The sequence below is a fragment of the Hemitrygon akajei genome, chromosome 8 (genome assembly GCF_048418815.1).
Source record: "Hemitrygon akajei chromosome 8, sHemAka1.3, whole genome shotgun sequence".
NCBI lineage: Eukaryota > Metazoa > Chordata > Chondrichthyes > Myliobatiformes > Dasyatidae > Hemitrygon > Hemitrygon akajei.
Genome location: NC_133131.1, coordinates 796,407 through 814,298, shown reverse-complemented (window position 1 = coordinate 814,298; position 17,892 = coordinate 796,407). Strand labels below are relative to the sequence as shown.

General features: G+C 48.3%; 1 protein-coding gene across 1 annotated transcript in view; it reads right to left on the bottom strand.

Moving 5' to 3' along the window:
- The window catches only part of spag5 (sperm associated antigen 5), an 82,644-nt gene continuing 64,752 nt past the window's right edge, over positions 1–17,892 (bottom strand). Inside the window, exons 16-22 of the mRNA XM_073053001.1 lie at positions 13,781–13,904; positions 10,644–10,776; positions 8,572–8,673; positions 7,481–7,633; positions 5,906–5,980; positions 3,793–3,873; positions 1–547 (exon numbers count right to left, since the gene is read on the bottom strand). Coding sequence (XP_072909102.1) covers positions 461–547; positions 3,793–3,873; positions 5,906–5,980; positions 7,481–7,633; positions 8,572–8,673; positions 10,644–10,776; positions 13,781–13,904 — 755 coding nt within the window. The 3' untranslated portion in view covers positions 1–460. The remainder of the gene's footprint in view (positions 548–3,792; positions 3,874–5,905; positions 5,981–7,480; positions 7,634–8,571; positions 8,674–10,643; positions 10,777–13,780; positions 13,905–17,892) is intronic.

Genomic DNA, 17,892 nt, shown 5'->3' with positions numbered 1-17,892 from the left:
TAATGTCACCACAATAACACTTTAACATGCACAGCCTTTATTATATACAACAGGAAACATTCCCCTCCAAATGTAGAGGAGGGAGATCTCCTCCATACAGAAGCATCTCAACATGGACCATAGCAGAGAAACACAGCTCTGTACAACGGATAAATATTTCACACGATGTTTCACTGATTCCAGGTCTCACTGTGTCAGGGATCAGCAGAGAACTCATGCCTTGAGACAAGCCAACCAAACACCTCCAATCACATCAAACTGTTGGAACAATCGAGCTGGTGCACATCAGATGGATGATCATGGTCAGGTCTTCTCTCCAAACTAGAGATGCCTGATTTGGAATGTGGGGTTATGAATGCTGAGGTCACTGGAGAGCCCAAACAGTCTCCCCACCCACAACCATTAATTCCTGCTTCGTAGTGACACCCCGGGCAGACGGAGGCCCAGTGCTCCAGACGCATTAGGCTCCCAGGTCATCTCCCAGATACAACAGGAGTCCCTTCAACTCTGCAGAGCTCGACACCACCTCAGGCACCGAATGGAGTGTCTGAAACACAAAGGCAGAGGAGATTCACTAGAACAATTCCAGGAATTAAAGATGGAAGTGTTAGTGTCGGAGGAGAGTTTAACGGCTCTGGGGCTGTTTAGAAGCATTCTGACGGGGGGGGGGGGGGGGGAGAGGAGAAGAATCTCATTGAAACCTATCGAAAGCTCTAGATATGCCTAGGTGTGGAGAAGATGATTCATGTAGGGTGGGAGTCTAGGACCAGAGGGCACAGCCTCTGAATTAGAACAGAGATGAGGAGGAATTTCTTCAGCCCAAGAGTGGTGAACCTGTGGAATTCATTGCCATAGATAGCTGTGGAGAGCAAGTCTTCGGGTATCTTTTAAAGGAGAGGTTGACAGGTACTTGATCAGTCAGGGCATCAAAGCTTACGGGGAGAAGGCAGGAGAGTGGGGTTCAGAGGGATAATAAATCAGCCATGGTGATCGTGAGCTGGGAAGTGTGATGTTGTGAATGAAAGCTGGTCTGGGGGTGTGGGGGGCAGCCTGCACCCTATTGACCCCGGTGCTGGAAGAGATGTGTGGCAGGCAGCAGCTGCACTGAAGCTGTCTGTAGATTGCACCCTCTTAATTGGATTCTAATTTTGGAATCTCACAGTGAAGTAGGCAATCAAATCATTATTCTGGGAACTCCCTAGCCCCCCTCTCACTTCTAATATCTAACAAATTTAATTTAAGTGATGTACAACTAATAATAGCGAACGCCCGACGAGGGGTCAGTGTGCGTCGATATCAGAGATTGAGCTTTGTGGCTGAACACAAGACCACCACTGTCTGCAATAGGTATCGGCTCATTATTGTCACATGTGAAAACCTGTCATGTATACTGTTTAGAATCAGATCTACTTATCAAAGTGTACACCAAAACAAAGTGAAAAGCCTGGGGGCAGCCTGCAAGTGTGTCAAACATGTCCACAATGTTCAGCAGAACAACTGTAAAACAAGCCCCTTCCCCACCCACTCACACACACACACTGACCTCCAGTCCTTGGCCCCGGACTCTATATTACACAGCAGTGAGTCAGTAACAGCGACAGAGGAAATGCACTGCAGGCAGACAACGGCTCAGTGACCACAACGAGGTCAGGAGCGAGATGCTTTCAGCCAGGGCGAGGAGAATATTTGTGAACCTCTACACAAGAGGCCACAGAGGCTCGGTCACAGTACAACGCGAGATAGGTTGGCAGGTGTCTGGTACTGTGGAGATCCCTGGTTGTGGGGCTGTACTGGAAGGGAATTGAGATTGGAGTACAGAGCAGACAGGATGGCCCGAACGGCCTCTCCCCACCACAGCCCTGGTCACCAGCGGCTGGACCCGGGAGAGCAGAGCCCTCCGAGACACGCTGGCCACAGAGGAAGGGCGGGGGAATCTATCAGCACGAGGTCTGAACTCAAGGGTTAGACAAACACAGACTCGTGAGACAGAGTCGAGACAACCACCACCATCACTCCGAGAGCTACCCTGACATTTCAGGGAAAGAAGCTTTGGGTTAGGTCGTGAGACAGAGTCGAGACAACCACCACCGTCACTCCGAGAGCTACCCTGACATTTCAGGGAAAGAAGCTTTGAGTTAGGTCGTGAGACAGAGTCGAGACAACCACCACCGTCACTCCGAGAGCTACCCTGACATTTCAGGGAAAGAAGCTTTGGGTTAGGTTGTGAGACAGAGTCGAGACAACCACCGCCATCACTCCGAGAGCTACCCTGACATTTCAGGGAAAGAAGCTTTGGGTTAGGTCGTGAGACAGAGTCGAGACAACCACCACCGTCATTCCCAGCAGCTTTGGACCCGTTATCTAAAAAGGATATGCTGGCAGGGGAGAGGGTCCAGAGGAGGTTCATGAGAATGACTACAGGAATGAAAGGGTTAACGTATGAGGAGCATTTGACTGCTCTGGGCCTGTACTCACTGGAATTCAGAAGAACTGACGGGGATCGCATTGAAATCTACCAAATACTGAAAGGCCTAGACAGAGTGGAGGTGGAAAGCATGTTTCCTACAGTGGGGAGACTAGGACTGGAGGGGACAGCCTCAGAATAGAGGGACATCCCTTTAGAACAGAACTGAGGAATTTCTTTTTGCAGAAGGTGATGAATCTATTGAATTTGTTGCCACAGATGGCTGTGGAGGCCAAGTCATTGGGTAGGTGAAATTGGATAGGTATATGGACAGGAAAGGAATGGAGGGTTATGGGCTGAGTGCGGGTCAGTGGGACTAGGTGAGAGTAAGCGTTCAGCACGGACTACAAGGGCCGAGATGGCCTGTTTCTGTGCTGTAATTGTTATATGGTTATATATTTAAGGTGGAGGTTGATAGGTTTTTGATTAGTCAGGGTGTCAGATGTTAAGGGGAGAAGGCGGGAGAGTGGAGTTGAGGGGGATAATAAATCACCTGTGATGCAATGACAGAGCAGACTTGATGGGCCGAATGGCCTAATTCTGCTGCTATGTCTAACGGAGTTTAGAAGATTGAGGGAGGATCTCATTGAAACCCATCACACATTGAAAGACCAAGATCGAGTGGTTGTGGGGGGGATGTTCTCTATAGTGGGGGAGTCTAGCATCAGAGGGAACTGACTTGGAACAGAATTGAGGAAGAATTTACTTAGTCAGAGGGAGGTGAATCTGGGGGAGTGGACTGACTGCTGGCTGGGGCTCAGCTGAACCCCTCCACACCGCGAGGGACAGCGGTTGCTGCACCGTCGAGACTGAGCACCTGGGGTGGAACAAAAAGGCTCTGGGTGTTGATAACTGCCCTCCTGCAGACCCCACCCCCCACTCCATAGGAGAGGAATGAGGCCATTGGGCCCATCAAGTCTGCTCCATAGTTTTGTCATGGCTGATCTATTATCTGTCTCAACCCCATTCTCCTGCCTTCTCCCCGTAACCTTCAACAGCCTGACTAATCAAGAACCTCCACTTTAAATATGCCCAATGACTTGGCCTCTATTTTGACGCTGTGCCCTCTGGTACTGGACTCCCCCAATTTAAGAAACATCTAGGCCTTTCAATATTTGATAGGTTTGAATGAGATCCGCCCTCATTCCTCTAAACTCCAGTGAGTACAGGCCCAGAACCATCAAACGCTCCTCACATATTAATCCTTTCATTCCTGGAATCATTTTCATGAGCCCTCTCCAACATCAGCTCACAACTGCTCAGAGAACTCCGAATGAACCTTACAAAGCTTCAGCAGCCCCACCCCCCCACCGTTCCCAGACACTTACATTCCTGACATGCTCGATCATCTGGTCCAATTTGGCCACCTCCGCCTCTGCCTTCTGATTGTTCTCCTCCAGAATGGTTCGCTAGGAGTGGGGAAAGGAGACATTACTGACCGGGAAGGCCATGTCCGTACCCCAACACACCGGAGCAATCTGCCAGCAGCCTCACCAACCCCAACTTGGGAGGGGGGCGGGGGGGTCGCAGGGCTGGCACTGCAAACTCAGCCAGCTCCATCATGGGCACCAGCCTCCCTGGCATCGAGGACACCTTCGAAAGGTGATGCCTGAAAACAGCAGCACCCATTGCAAAGGAACCTGTCACCCAGGACGTGTTCACTTCTCATTGCTACCGTTAGGGATGAGGTACAGGACCCTAAACACACTCAGCATTTGAGGAACAACTTCTCCCCCTCCACCATCAGATTTCTGAATGGACAATGAACACAGCCTCATCATTTTTGCTCTTTTTGCACAACTTATTTAATTTTTTTAATATATAATTCTTATTGCAATCTATAATTTTTATTATTTATTGCAATGTTCTGTCGCCACAAAACAACAAATTTCATGACACAGACAGGTGATGTTAAACCTGGCTCAGATTAAAGATGAGTTTTATTTGTCACATTTACATCAAAATGTACTGTATAGTGACATGTGTTGTGTTAAATCAGATCAGCGAGGAATTGTGACTGGGCCAGTTTGTAAGTGTCACCACGCTTCCAGTATCATCATAGAAAGCCACAGCTTACTAACTAACTAACCGGTACATCTTTAGAGCACCCAGAGGAACCGCACATGGTTACAGGGAGAATGGACAACGTCCCTACAGACAGCAGCAGGAATTGAACTCGCGTGTGGGTGTGGTAATGTATTATGCGAACTGCTACGGTACCGCGCTGCCCAATGATCTCACACTGAACTACAATGTGACACTATTGCAGCTCGGGGCATCAGAGTTCAATTCCTGTCACCGTCTGTAAGGAGTTTGTATGTTTTCCTCGTGACAGCCAGGGTTTCCTCCCACAGTCCAAAGACCTACCGGTTAGTAGGTTAATTGGTCATTGTAAATTATCCCATGGGTTAAATCGGTGGACTCCCGGCGGGCTGAAAGAAATACAGTACAGAATAGGCCCTAACTACATTTTAAAAAAAAGACAATTTTGCCCAAGTGGTCGGGAGGAGTTAGGACAGGTGCCTGATACTTGGAACAAAGAGAGGATTATAGAGACGAGATGCTGAGGCATTGGAGGAGTTACTTGCCCCAGCGGTATGAGAAAGGGTATCTCCCAGAGGCCAGCAGTCTGATCCACCCTCCCGGCAGTGGAGATGAGGAGGGAAGCCATGGGTTAACACCCTCGCCCAGCTGAGTGCAAGGCCAGGGAGAAGGTTTGCAAGTTGATGGGGTGAGTACGAAGGCCTCTGCGGAATTGTGGCGACCCTTGTGGGCTCCCCCAGCACATCTGGGACCATGTTGGTCATCCACGCAAATGACGTGTTTCAAAGTGAAAAATAAAACTAATTTAAATCTGTTTATCTTTAAAAACAATTTAGTTTCAATTTGGAGGTTAAAACTAACGTGATTAGGGAGATTACTGTGTGTTGTCCTTCACGAGTCAGGGGATTGAGTTCAAAAGCTGAGACGTAATGTTACAGCTCTGTAAAACTCTGGTTAGAGCACATGGAATATCCTGTCCAGTTCTGATTGCCTCATTACCGGAAGGATCTGGAAGCTTTACAGAGAGAGCAGAGGCTGATCCATTTTCCTCTCTGCTCTCCAGTCTCCCGTATCCCTTCATGCCCTGACCAGTCAAGAACCTATCAATCTCTGCATTAAATATACAGAAGGATTGGCCTCCACAGCTGCTCCAGGGCCTGTCCTGATCCCTGTTGTCTGAATAATGATGGATCCCAGTGCAGGGAGGCCGGGTTCACAGATAGAGAACAGGTTCACCACTGAACGAGCAGGATAACTCTGGGGGAACTGAGAACCAAACAGAGAGCTGGGCCACCAGCCTGACACACCAGGTAGTACGGGTTCACCACTGAACGAGCAGGACAACTCTGGGGGAACAGTACAGAGAGCTGGGACACCAGGCAATCAGACGTTACTCACGTGTCTGATCATCTTCTCCCTCAGTTGCTGCATATCGCTGTCCTTTTGCACGTAAGCCCCCCGCAGCTTCCGCACCTTAAACAGCACAATTCAAGAAGTGACACCTGTGACTTCCAGTGAGTATAGGTGGGGTGGGGGGTGGACAGCCACACCACCCTTTGAAGTCCCATATTGTTAGACCCCACCCCCTCATGTCTGCACCCTTCGGCCGCGGTCCAGAGCAGCTGAGCAACACACACAAAATGCCGGAGGAACTCGGCAGGTCGGGCAGCATCTCTGGAGGAGAACAAACAGTTGATGCTTCTGGCCAAGACCCTTCAGGACAGGAAAGGAAGGGGGGAGGGGGGAGGACAAGTTGGCAGGTGATGGGTGAGACCAGTGAGGGGGAAGGTGGGTGGGTGAAGTGAGAAGATGGGAGGGGATAGAAGGAAGGGGTAAAAGGTTGAAGAAGGGATCTGATAGGAGAGGAGAATGGATCACAGGAGAAAAGGAAGGAAGGGGGCACCAGAGCGAAGTAGTGAGCGGGTGAGGAGAAAGGAAGGGGTGAGGGGGAACCAGAATGGGGAATGGATAATGGGGGGGGGGGGGGGGAGTCAGAGAAATTGATGTTCATGCCTTCAGGTTGGAGGCCACCCGGACAGAATGAAGAAACAACACCTCATTCTGATTCTTCAGCCTGAGAGTGATGGTAGAGGCAGCCATGTCGGAATGGGAATGGGAAATCAAATTGAAATAATGGGCACGAGGAAATCCCCAAACAGATCAATTAGCCTTGATGCAGGGGAGGCCACCCCTGGAGCACCAGATACAATAGGTGACCCTGACAGACTCACAGGTGAAGTGTCGCCTCACCTGGAAGGACTGTTTGGGGCCCTGACTGCTGGTGGGGGAGGAGGTGTAGGGGTAGGTGTAGCACCTGTTCCACTTGCAGGGATAATTGCCAGGAGGGAGATCGGTGGGGGGGGGAACGAGTGGAGAAGGGAGGCGTGTAGGGAGTGATCCCTGTGGAAAATGAAGGGGAGATGATGGGGTTGGTAGTAGGATTCTGTTGACAGTGCTGAAGTATTGAGAATGGTGTGCTGGTTATGAAGGCTCTTGGGTGGTATGCAAGGACAAGGAGACCCCTCTCCCTGTTATGGCAGTGGGAGGATGGGGGTGAGAGCAGCTGCCCAGGAAACGGAGGAGATGCAGGTGAGGACAGCATCGAAGATTGTGGAAGGGAATTCTCGGCTCCTCCAGTATCTTGTGTGCGTTACTCTACATACCAGTTTCTGCAGAGCCACTTGCGTCTCCGAAGAGTCTGCTGAAGGAGCAGGAGTCCGCAGAAAGGCATAGGCTGTGAAGACCGACTCAGCCCCTGACATTTGCAAAACGGTCTCACAGTCCTCAGTCTACATGAAGAATTTCTCCTTCTGTGGGAATGGCAGTGAATGGCCACCTGGAGGGATTGCTTAGTAACCCACGGGTCAGACATCATTGGACACCCCACCCGGGAGAGATTGGCTAGTAACCCATGGATCATGAGCTGGTACATGCTGAGAACCCAGACGTTATCGGACACCCCACAAGTGTTACCTGATGTTGCAGCTCCACCTTCTCCTGAAGCCAGCCCTTGCCTGGAGCATCGCCAGGGGTCTGCAGTTTGGCAAACTCTTGCCGGAGGGTGCTGGTCTCCGTCTCCAGCTGCTGCAGCTGCCGCCTCAGCTCCACGACCTCCTGCTCCATAGCCTGATCCCAGAATGAAAGGGTTCATATTTCAGAAGCCTTTGATGGCTCTGGGCCTGAACTCACTGGAGTTTAGATGAGGGGAATCTCACTGAAACCTGTCGGATTTGAAAGGCCTCGATAGAGTGGATGTGGAGAGGATGTTTCCTATAGAGGGGGAGTCTAGGACCAGAGGGCACAGATAGAGTGGATGTGGAGAGGACGTTTTGTGTAGTGAGGGAGTTCTGGACCAGAGGACACAGATAGAGTGGATGTGGAGAGGATGTTTCCTATAGAGGGGGAGTCCTGGACCAGAGGGCACAGATAGAGTGGATGTGGAGAGGACGTTTTGTGTAGTGAGGGAGATCTGGACCAGAGGGCACAGCCTCAGAATAGGTGGCCGTCCCTTTAGGGATGAGGAGGAGGAATTTCTTTAGTGGGGGGGGGGGGGTGAATCTGAGGAATTCATTACCACAGATGACTGTGGAGGCCAGGTCATTGGGTATATTTAAAGCGGAGTTTGATAGGTTCTTGATTAGTCAGGGTGTCAATGGTTACGGGGAGAAGGTAGGAGAATGGGGCTGAGAGGGTTAATAAATCAGCCATGATGGAATGGCAGAGCAAACCCAATGGGCCAAATGGCCTCATTCTGCTCCTATGTCATATGAAAGCAGGACAGAGAAGTGTAGACTGAGTGGTTAGCTGGAGACTTTGTCCTAGGGTGGAAATGGCTCATTTTAAGGTTTTTGGAGGACAGCACAAGGGGGATGTCAGAGGAAGGTTTTATACACATGGTGGGTGTGTGGAACACACTGCCAGGGCAGTGGTGGATGCATTAGAGACATTTAAGAAACTCCAGATAGGAGTATGGACAACAGAAAAATGGAGGGTGTGTGGAACGGAGGGATAGTTTAGGTGGCCTGTACTGGGCTGAGCGGAGTGCACGTTCTCTAGAACCTTACCAGATACTGTGTGTGTTCCTCAAGATTGGAATCCAACATTTCATGAAATTTGACGATGGTCTGTTTCTGATTACTCAGAGTTTCCTCCATGTCACACTTAGTCTGCAAGGGAAGGAACACTGTCACTGGATTTTGTCAGCCCTGCTGATACGGATCTACAGGTTCTTTGCACGTCAAGAATGAGGCAAAAATACTCGCTGGTTATGACTGTTTTATTAAACATTACAAGAACAAAGAACGAATGAAAAAACAAGACTCCACCCATGCATCTACCCCAGGACCACCAGACTCAAAAACAGTGACTTTCCCCAAGCAGTGAGGCTGATCAACACCTCCACCCACTCACCCACCCCTCCAAACCCTCACCCAGCACTACTTTATCATTCACCTTATGTACAGACACTCCTGTGCCCAGCATCACTCTATGGACATACAATCAATCTGTGTATAGAAGCTATCTGATGTATTCACATTCATTGTGTTCTATATCTTATTGTGTTTATTTATTGTAACTTTTTCTCAATTCTCCTTTAGATACAGGTACTGTAAATGACATTAAACAGGAGTACTGGACACCCAGGCTGGCAAAGGCATGGGGGAATTAAAGAGACAGGGCAGAGGGGATGGCCAAGGTTAGTACTCTGTGCGTGTGCATTGTGTACACAGAGAATCCACAACTGCTGCCAAATGTGTGCACAGAAGATGCTGGTACCCCGTCAGACAGAATAGTTAACAGATGGAGGTACTTCATGTTGGATCAAACTGTTTAATTCTTAGATTAGACTGTTTAATGATTATTACCTTTGCAGTTGAACAATTATCTGCTTGTATTTTATATAATTACTTACATACAAGTAACTGCTTACTAGTGGTCACAATATGTATATGTAAGTTATACAAAGTATAATTCTAGAAAGCTCTGGAAGCTTCTTTCTTCTGCATTATTTAAATAAGAGCTACAGTATCTCACTGGTTAACTACAAATTTGAAAGGAATTTTCCTCATCTATAAAGGCGTTGCTCCATGTTGGCTGCCACCCTCTTCAATTCTTTTGCTTCTCCAGTATTTCCCTTTGCTTGGCTGACATCTATCACTGTCCACTTCATTTGTTTCTTTGTTCTATCAACTCTTAAGTGCCTTAAGGTTGTTATAGCTGGGGGTGGTAATGGGGATAAGTTCCCACTAACTATTAAATGCTCCCAATGGCGTGCACCTCAAATAGCCTCTGACAGCCAAGTCCAGTTCCCGGCCTTCATGTGTGGCTGAGCTATCAAGTCTGGCAGAACCGTTTCTACTGACAGGAGAAGGGGCAGTTTCGGGCAATTGGTGCACTAAAACCAGTTGCTTCAGGCAGATGGTTGGCAACTCACCAGGAGAAGGAAAACTCAGATCTCAAACCCTTACTGCCTTGCAGCTATACCCACTCATGGGAAAGACTTCGGGAGTAAATTCTGAGCAAAAAATCCAGAGCTGGAGTCCCTAAGGCAGCCCTACATTGAGTTCAATGCTGATGGGTAACTCCTGCGACACTGATGGTACCAGCCCTACATTGAGTTCAATGCTGATGGGTAACTCCTGCGACACTGATGGTACCAGCCCTACATTGAGTTCAATGCTGACGGGTAACTCCTGTGACCCTGCTGGCACCGAACTGTATCGGTATCTGCCGTTCCTCTGGGTTCATCAGACGTGTGGAGAGGGGGAACTTGCTACACAGCAACAGCTTGTTCTCCAGATCGTACTGCCCAGGCTTGCGTATCTAGACAGCTAGGACACAATATCCATGGTCAACTCTGACCGACGGAGGCGTCGGAATCAACTCTTAATAAAATGATCAAGAAGCAACCAGTTTTGTGCCTCTTTCCTGACGTCTGAAAGTACCCTGGATGAAAACATGAGAATCCAGCACTTGTCAGGTGGAACAGTCTAAAGATGGTGCTACCCTGTCACGAGAGGCTTCATTCTGCACCATATTTCTTGGCAGAAGGACAAGTATGTACACCTGCCCGCACCAATTCTGAGCTGGCAGACAGCTGCATCCCCCACTGAGAGGGTACATAGACGATTCTTACCTTGACGTGTGCCTGTAGATCACGGGCCAGTTGACGGTTCTCTGCCTCAAGTTCGGCCACGCGGTCCTGCAGACTGTGCAGTTCCAGCTGCTTTTGGCTGCTCCTCATGTTCTGTTGCTCTCGGCCATCAACGCTGAGGAGAAATCCAGCCAGGGAGATGTTCAATCCCCCACCCACAGAATACGGTACATACTCACATTTGTTAATGCAAATATCTAGTGTGGCAGCACCTCAATGCATAAAAGCACACAGGTATGTGTTGTTTGACCAAATATCAAAATGGGGAGGAAGTCTGATCTAAGAACTTTGACTGTGGAATGATTGTTGGAGCCAGAGTGGTTTCTGTATCTCAGAAACTGTTGATCTCCTGGGATTTTCACACACGACAGTCTCTAGAGTTTACAGAGAATGGTGTGAATAACAAACGACATCCAGTGAGAATGCCCTGTTAATGAGAGAGGTCAGAGAAGAGAGGCCAGATTGGTTCAAGCTGACTGGAAGGCAATAGTAACTTAAATAACTGTGTTACAGGAGTGATGTGCAGAAGAGCACCTCTGAATGCACAACACGTCGAACCTTGAAGTGGATGTGCTCCAGCAGCAAAAGACCACGAGCGTACACTCAGTGCCCACTTTCTTTGGTACAGAAGGTACACAACAAATGGCCACTGAGTGAATATTGCTACAGCAATCGATAGTACATTCTATGTATTGCACCAGTTTGCTGACGCAAAACAACAAATTTCACCACATATTCAGTGACAATAAACTGGATTTAGATTCTAACTTACACCCAGACCATCACAATCCAACATTCCTTCCTCCTTGCATTCTCCTTGTCCTGCAAAGTCTGTATCCTCCACTGCACAGGACCCCTGCCCTAGTCTACACCCAACACCTGGATAACTTTGCAGCCACGGTGTGAATCTGGGGGTAATTCTGTACACATATCGTGGAGAGTATGCTGACTGGCTGCATCACCGTCTGGTATGGAGGGGCCACTGCACAGGATTTTAAAAAGCTGCAGAGAGTTGTAAACTCAGCCGGCTCCAGCATGGACACTAGTCTTCCCAGCACGCAGGACACCTTCAAAAGGCGATGCCTCAAAAAGGTGGCATCCATCATTAAGGACACCCATCACCCAGGACATGCCCTCTTCTCATTGCTACCATCAGGGAGGAGGTACAGGAGCCTGAAGACACACACTCAATGATTTAGGAACAGCTTCTTCCCCTCTGCCATTGGATTTCTGAATGGACAATGAACCCATGAACACCACCTCACTATTTATCTTTTCTGCTCTTTTTGCACTAATTAATTTTTTTAATATACATACAGTGCCTATAAAAAGTATTCACCCCCTTGGAAGTTTTCATGTTTTATTGTTTTGCAATGTTGAATCACAGTGGATTTAATTTGACTTTTTTGATACTGATCAACAGAAAGAGACTCTTTCGTGTCAAAGTGAAAACAGATCTCTACAAATGATCAAAATTAATTACAAATATAAAACACAAAAGTAATTGACTGCAGAAGTATTCACCTCTTTCAAATGTGTATTTGGTAGATACACCTTTGGCAGCAATTACAGCCTCAAGTCTGTGTGGATAGGTCTCGATCAGATTTGCACATCTGGACACTGCAATTTTCCCCCTTTCTTCTTTACAAAACTGCTCAAACTCTGTCAGATTGCGTGGGAATGGTGAGTGAACAGCCCTTTTCCAGTCTGACCACATATTCTCAATTGGATTGAGGTCTGCACTCTGACTTGGCCACTCCAGGACATTAACTTTGTTGTTTTTAAGCCATTCCTGTGTAGCTTTGGCTTTATGCTTGGGGTCATTGACTTGCTGGAAAACAAATCTTCTCCCAAGTCACAGTTCTCTTACAGACTGCATCAGGTTTTCCTCCAGGATTTCCCTGTATTTTGCTGCATTTATTTTACCCTCTACCTTCACAAGCCTTCCAGGACCTGCTGCAGTGAAGCATCCCCACAGCATGATGCAGCCATCACCGTGCTTCACGGTAGGGATGGTGTGTTTTTGATGATGTGTGGAGTTTGGCTTACACCAAACATAGAGTTTAGTCTGATGGCTGAGAAGCTCAATTTTGGTTTCATCAGACCATAGAACCTTCTTCTAGCTGACTTCAGAGTCTCCCACATGCCTTCTGGCAAACTCTGGCTGAGATTTCATGTGAGATTTTTCGACAGTGGCTTTCTCTTTGCCACTCTCCCATAAAGCTGTGACTGGTGAAGCACCCGGGCAACAGTTGTTGTAGGCACAGTCTCTCCCATCTCAGCCACTGAAGCTTATAACTCCTCCAGAGTGTCACAGGTCTCTTGGTGGCCTCCCTCACTAGTCCCCTTCTTGCACGGTCACTTTTTGAAGATGGCTGCTCTAGGTAGATTTACCATTGTGCCATATTCTTTCCATTTCTTGATGACTGACTGAACTGTACTCCAAGGGATATTCAGTGGCTTGGAATTGTCTTGTATCCATCTCCTGACTTGTGCTTTTCAATAACCTTTTCATGGAGTTGCTTGGAGTGTTCTTTTGTCCTCATGGTGTAGTTTTTGCCAGGATACTGACTCACCAGCAGTTGGACCTTCCAGATACAGGTGTATTTTTACTACAATCGATTGAAACAGCTTGACTACACACAGATCTCCATTTAACTAATTCTGTGACTTCTAAAAACTTCTAAAACTGGCTGCACCAGTGATAATTTGTATCATATTAAAGGGGGGGGGGGTGAATACTTATGCAATCAGTTATTTTGTATTTTATATTGGTAATTAATTTAGATCACTTTGTAGAGATCCATTTTCACTTTGACACAAAAGTCTTTTTCTGTTGATCAGTGTCAAAAAAGCCAAATTAAAGCTACTCTGATTCAATGCTGTAAAACAATAACATGAAAACTTCCAAGGGAGTGAATACTTTCTATAGGCACAGTTTTTCTTACAGTAACTTATAGTATATTTTAACGTATTTGCGCTCTACTGCTGCTGCAAAACAAGACATTTCACAACTTATGCCAGTGAGTTAAACCGGATTCTGAGGCCACTCCTTCCTGAGTTGTGTAATGTTGGATTCACTGCCGCCTCACCCCGACACCCCCCCCACACAGACTTACATCTCCAGCCGCAGTGCCTTCACTTGCTGCTGTAAGGCACTCTCCGCCTGGCTCTGCACGTCCAGCAGTCTGCCGAGTGCTGCCCGCGCCCGGGTGACGCGCACCAGCAACGTGTCCTCTCCACCTGAGGCAGGAAAGGGCAGAGTCTGTCATAGGGTGGGGGTTTAGAGACTACTTAGCCTACCACCCCAGAGGAAACATGGTGGGGAGAAAGATCAACCTCTGGGCCAGGGGCAGCGGAACTTCGAAGTTCTTCAGGTTGCAAGACCATAGCTCCCGATTCCTGAAGGTTATTGTAGCCAGGGAGGGTGTGGTGGGGGATTTGTGGTGATGAGCTCCCACAATCTATTAAATGCTCCCAATGGCGTACATTTCAAACAACCTCTGAGAAACAAGTCCAGCTCCTGGCCTTCGTGTGTGGCTTAGCTACTAAACCAAGCGGAACAGAGGAAGGGGCAAAGGCAGCTTGCTGGCACCTTAAAACCAGTCGTTTCAGGCAGATGGGGCTCGTCAGCTCAACTAGAAGGAAAACTCTGATCTCAAACCTCTGTTGCCTCACAGCTACACCCATTCACACGGAAGGCTTCGGGAGTAAATCCCAAGGGAAAAATCCGGAGCTGGAGTCCCTAAGACAGTCGCCCACTGAACACAGACCCTACGACCCACAACGTTGTGCCAACCACGTAGCCTGCTCTAGAAACGGTCTAGAATTTCCCTAGTGCATAGCCCTCTATTTCTCTAAGCTCCAAACATTGAGTTCAACTCTGACTGGCAACTCCTGCGATGCCTCTGGTGCCAAACTGTATCGGTCTCTGTCGTTCCTTTGGACTCATCAGCTGTGTGGCGAGGGGGACGTGCTGCATGAGCAACAGCCTGCTCTCCATATCATACTGTCCCGTCTTGTTTACTGACTACTGCTTCAAGTAGACAGCTAGGATGCAATCATCCATAGTTGGTCCTGCCTATTGGAGGGCCCCTCTCTCTCCTGTTGCTCCCCCACAATGGTGACACAGGTAAAAAGGGTGAAAGAGCCCTCAGCAGACTGAGAGATTGAGCGTGAGGGTTGCCACATCATGTTCCAATGGTACGTGGGTTAGATCTGCACGCAGATCTTGTGGGCGTACTCAGTAAATCCAACAACCAGAGTAGAATCACATTCAAGAGGGCAGACAACCAGTGTGAAAAGACAACAAACTGCAAATACAAAGAGAAAGAAATAATAAATAAATAAATAAATAAATAAATAGACAATAAGTATTGAGAACATGAGATGAAGAGTCATTGAAAGTGATTGTGGGAACAGTTCAGTGATGGGGCAAGTGAAGTTGAATGAAGTTATCCCCCTTGGTTCAAGAGCCTGATGTTTGAGGGGGTAATAACTGTTCCTGAACCTGGTTGGTTGGGTCCTGAGACTCCTGTACGTCCTTCCTGATGGCAGCAGCAAGAAGAGAGCATGACCTGGGTGGTGGGGTCCCTGATGATGGATGCTGATTTCCTGCGACAACGCTCCGTGTAGGTGTGTTCAATGGTGGAACGGGAGGGCTTTACCCATGATAGATTGGGCTGCAACCACTATGTTTTGTAGGATTTTCCATTCAAGGGCATGATGTTCCCATTCCAGACTGTGATGCCACCTGTCAATATACTCTCCAACACACACCTACAGAAGTTTGGCAATGTTTTAGATGTTGTGCCGAATCTTTGCAAGCTGCCAAGGAAGTAGAGGTACTGATGTGCTTTTTTCATAATTGCCCTTACACACTGGGCCCAGAACAGTCCCCCGAAATAACAACATCAAGGAATTTAAAGTTGTTGATCGTCTCCTCCGATGAGGACTGGCTCACGGACCCCTGGTTTCCTTCTCCTGAAGTCAATCATCAGCTCCTTGGCCGTGCTGACATTGAGAGAGGTTGTTCTGACACCACTCAGCCGGATTCTCAGCCTCCCTCCTGTATGACGAATCAGCATTCGTCACCACCTTTGATTTGGCCTATGACAGTGGTGTCAGCAGCAAATTTGAATACGGCATTGGAGTTTGCTTAGCCGCACAGTTACAAGTGTAAAGCAAGTAGAGCAGGGGCCCAGCACACACCCCGTAGTGCTCCTGTGTTGGAGATTGTGGAGGAGATGTTGTTGCCTATCCAAATTGACTGTCATCTGCAAGTGGGGAAATCAAGGAGGTACTGAGGTCAAGGTCTTGGAGCTTATTGAGAGGATGATGGTATTGAATGCATGAAGATGAAGAGCATCCTGATGTTTGCTGTCCAGATGTTCCAGGGTTGAGTGAAGGCATCTGCTGTGCTGGTGGGCAAATGGGAGCGGATCCAAGTTGCTTCTGAGACAGGAGCTGAGTACGTAGGTGCTATTGAGCGACAGTCATGGAGGCAGGCATCATCGAATTCTGCCTGAAGCAAGTGGATACCTCAGCCTGCCGAAGTGAGAGGTTAAAGATGTCAGTGAACACTCCAGCAGTTGATCAGCACGGCTCTTTGGCAGCTGGCCCAGTGTGCCACCTGGTTCATCCACCCTGAAGGCTGCTTTCATGCTGGCCTCAGAGACTGAAATCACCGGATGGTCAGGGGCTGTGGGAGCTTGAGATGGTTCCTCCATTTTTTTACAGCCAAAAGTGAACATAGAATGCATTGAGCTCATCTGGAAGCGGAGCCCTGCTGTCGCCTTGTTACTTGATTTAACTATACGAGAGGTGAGAGTATTCAAGCCCTGTCACAACTGTCGAACATCCATCACTGATTCGAGTTTAGTCTGGAATTGCCAAAAGGCTTTCCGGTGATCATACCTGGACTTGTTGTAACTTCCCTGTTTTCCAGAGCTGAATGCCTCTGATCTGGCCCCGATTGTGGAGCTCCTGCTTCACCCAGGGCTCCTGATTGGGGAAGATCTGAATGATTTTGTGGGGAAACACTCGTCTGTGACTTTTTTTAAAGTCTGTAACAACCGCGGTGAATTCATTCAGATCCTCTGATGAGTCCAGTCCAGTGACTCGAAACAATCCCGTAGCCACTCCTCTGCCACCCACTTACTGTCCAAATCTCTGGACTTGCTCTGCAGGTGTGCAGGCAGGAGATGGATAGCCAAGCGATCCGATTTCCTGAAATGCAGTCGGGGCTTGGAACGGGAGGCATTCCGTATCTTAGTCTAACAGTGGTGTCGTGTGTTGGGACCTCTGATGCTGCAGGTTAAATGCTGATTGTAATTGGGCAGGGATTTCTTCACACAGACCCTGACCATGGTTAGAAATACTTCAGGGTGAACTGTTCCTTGCTTGGAGATGACATCATATAATATCTCAAACACTTGATGACTTCCCTCCATTCTTTCATTCACTACCATCCGGACTAGGACTGTCAGGGTCTTCCCTCAGACTGTCAGATGAATGAATACCCTGTCACCACCGATGTCAAAGAGCTGTTAAATGTTTACCTGTGCATTTTGAATTATACATTAAATTATTTCTGGTAATATTTTATTCTGTGCTGTGTGTGTGCACCAGGGCCCAGAGGGACATTGTTTTATTTGGTTGTATATATGTATAGACAGATGACAATAAACTTGAACTTGAGATGCCCACGGGTAGAACAGTTCTGGTTACTACACGACAGGAAGGGAGCAGTAGCAAAGGAGAGAGTGCATAACAAGTTCACCATGACGTTAACAGTTTCTCTCATCACAGGTAACGCCTGACCTCGCTGCACTGGCTGCTGTATTAATTTTCTTCAAATCCTCCCTCCACACTCAGGAACAGAGTGAGGTTCTCTTCACTCCCAGGGTCAGAGACAGAGTGAAACTCCCTCTACACCGTCCCATCACACACTCCCGGGGTCAGACAGAGAGTGAAGCTCCCTCCACACCGTCCCATCACACACTCCCGAGGTCAGACACAGAGTGAATCTCCCTCCACACCGTCCCATCACACACTCCCGGGGTCAGACACAGAGTGAAACTCCCTCCACACCGTCCCATCACACACTCCCGGGGTCAGACACAGAGTGAAACTCCTTCCACACCGTCCCATCACACACTCCCGGGGTCAGATACAGAGTGAAACTCCCTCCACACCGTCCTATCACACGCTCCCGGGGTCAGACAGAGAG